General features: G+C 37.4%; 1 protein-coding gene across 1 annotated transcript in view; it reads right to left on the bottom strand.

Moving 5' to 3' along the window:
• Nucleotides 1–102: 102 nt before the first annotated feature.
• The window catches only part of LOC105179608 (probable methionine--tRNA ligase), an 8,870-nt gene continuing 6,005 nt past the window's right edge, over nt 103–2,967 (bottom strand). Inside the window, exons 15-17 of the mRNA XM_011103252.2 lie at nt 1,129–1,370; nt 913–1,014; nt 103–538 (exon numbers count right to left, since the gene is read on the bottom strand). Coding sequence (XP_011101554.1) covers nt 308–538; nt 913–1,014; nt 1,129–1,370 — 575 coding nt within the window. The 3' untranslated portion in view covers nt 103–307. The remainder of the gene's footprint in view (nt 539–912; nt 1,015–1,128; nt 1,371–2,967) is intronic.

The raw sequence follows: 2,967 nt of genomic DNA, 5'->3' as shown, positions 1-2,967 counted from the left end.
ACAAAGAATCAGCATACATCTATGCATTCTTTGATGACAAACGAATCCCAACAACTTAAAATATAATTCTTGATCCAGAAATTTGACGGAATATGCGTATAATGAAGAGAAAAAAAGGAAACTAATTGATTACCATTATAAAAGGATATGCAAAGAAACTTGCAAAACCCTAGTCATTTAAATCAGACAACTTATGGTGTGTTTTGTACTTCACCTTTCCACAATAATCAGACAAATTGCTGGTTCAAGATCAAGTATCAATGGGACAAAAACTGGGATATTCTATTAAGTTTACAGAATGCTAATCTTATCTGATTGAGCCTTCAGTAATTGATGCAACCCTGCAGACACCGGCTGATGTTGTAAATGGCAAATCTTTGTAGCGGGCCACCAACTCTTTATCAGTATGCAAATCCACTTGAACTGTTTCCCACACCTTCTTCTTCGGGTTGAGGACATCATCGGGCAAGCCATCAAACCCTGGGAATGTTACTCGTTCACCGACAGCAGCCCCCTGGGGAGGCTCAACCAACTCAACCTAGCAAAGTAAAATCCATTGAATTACTAGTTCTTTACACTCTTTTGTCCAGTAGAACCACTTCGATGGCACAAGTTTGTAAATCTACAAACTCTTCCAGGACAATCAAAATTATCAACATTATCCACAATAGAACTAGTCTTTAATCAGAGGAAAGGCAAAACCTTCAGACAAGATTAATCAGTCATATATGGCAAATCTCCGCTTTGCTCTAGTGCATCACTATTAAGAAGTTGTAAAATGTTATGTGACTCAATGTTTTCCAGCTAACAGCTGTTAGAGAACTTGTCTTTAAATTTTATGTACTTTTTTCACTTCCACATTTGCACCAATGCGCAGATATACAAAAAAAATTGAACTATATAGTTGCTCACCTTGGTGTGATCACTGTTAGAAGCTGCAAGGACCATTGCTTGAGACTTTATACCCCTCATCGATGCTGGCTTCAGGTTACAAAGAACACATACCTTCCGATTCTGATGCAGATAACAAGGTCGTTCAAGTGTCAAGTAGAAGGCATATTTTGATGAGTATTCATGTAATCTATATGATATATGAAGAGAAAAATCTGCAGAAGTGAAGGGAGAAACCTGCATGTCTTCAAGTGGTATATACTTGACCAGGCCACTAACGACTGTGCGGGGCTGTGGTTCACCAACATCAATCTCTTCCACATATAAAGAATCAGCATCAGGATGTTTCTGAGCCTTTGTAATGAGGCCAACTCTGATATCTAGTCTACTAACAGATATTTCAGACTCGGCAGGAGCTGAAGCCTTGGGCTTTGAGTCAGCAGATTTTTTTGGGCGATCCTTCTTTGCATTATTACCATCTGTATAAGAACAAAATGAACGTGAATAAAGCTGATCTGTGTTTAGTAATATTAATCAGGAACCCTAATTTTCCAATCACATAATCATTTTTGACCAATAATTTTCAAGGGTAACCAAGTCTGGATGGAATTTCTAAGATGATTCATAGAATTTCAAACATATTTGAGGTCCGCAATAATGCCCTTTCTTTCCAATAATCGCAAAAGGCCTAGGGGAAGATGATCTGAAGCTCTAGATTTTACTAAGAAGACTCATGTCTTTCTACTTAACCCAAATACTATGCATAAACACTATTATCTCTACTAATTAAACAGATTGTTTAATGAAAAATCTAAATAAAACATGGTCTGGACTGGACTGCCCCGCCCCTTCTTCCTTGCTTGTCAATAAATTAAAGTTCTTTTAGCACATGGAAGATAAGTTTCAGAAACAAGAGACTGAAGCCTGCTTAACAGAAAGCCTCCAGCTGAAGCCAAGGAGACTGCTCTGGTTCTGCAACCCTAGAAGAGACCATTGCTTACTTCAAACCTTGCAAATATCTATCATACTACTTTTTTGTTTCTATATGTTCCATGCATGTGTCTTGCTTAGAACATCAGTCTAACACTAAAAAATCCTTTACAACATTCTTCACCCTCTTAACTAGAGAAACGCCTTAGCTTGTTCGGTTCCATTTAACTGCAAGGTCTATTCAGTCTTAAAAACAAAATCAAACATATCCTGTTTTCAATTTTCTTTTCCAAAAATATTACTAAAGAATCCCAAGAGTATCTTATATGTAAACTTCAATTATAATATATTTTGAATATATATTTATATATATATTTAAATCATCATATCAATTAAAAATACACACATATATATCAATTATAATATTTTGTTTTAACTCACGGACCTGGGCAGCCCAGCCAAAACCCAGGCTGCCCAGGCCATCTTCTCCATGGCGTGCCTGGGCAGCGCCGAAAAGGCGCCCAGGCACACGCCATGGGCACCGTATGGCGCAAGGGCTGCGCCTCTCGAGCCATTGACTACGCTGCACTGTAGGAAAAGGTTTCTCTAACAGAGTCCACAAAATAAATGGAAAATGCAACCACAAGGATTGCTAAAGTAAATGAGCCTTTGATCTTGGAAGGTCTAGTCCACGTCATCAATCACAGAGAACAAGAAAGGGATTCATTTAATTTCTCCTTTCCGTCAAATTTGTGTACATGGATTTATCAACTTCATAACATTACTCAACACCTATTAGAACAGTAAATAGCACAATTATACATCGTTATAGATCAAGGACCTTGTTTAGACAGAACAGAAAATCTCAATAACTATTCCATTTTGTCTTTGTAAGCAGTTCATTCACTTTCCCCTCGCCCTAATTCTCCTATTAAGATATTCCTACCACAAGATGCATCATAAAACATCACCAGCATCATCATTGAGATGCTCTTTGCCCTGGATTATCTCTCCTATAAAGATATTCCTATCACAAGATGCACCAGGACATCATAAGCTTTGATATTAGCATAAAAAAATTTTAAAAGAGAAGGCAAAGTCTGTAATTTATGGCATACAATTTAACTAGTCAGGGAGTGTTCCAAA

The sequence above is a fragment of the Sesamum indicum genome, unplaced genomic scaffold, assembly GCF_000512975.1.
Source record: "Sesamum indicum cultivar Zhongzhi No. 13 unplaced genomic scaffold, S_indicum_v1.0 scaffold00177, whole genome shotgun sequence".
Lineage (NCBI taxonomy): Eukaryota > Viridiplantae > Streptophyta > Magnoliopsida > Lamiales > Pedaliaceae > Sesamum > Sesamum indicum.
This window is presented reverse-complemented; position numbering and strand designations above follow the sequence as displayed.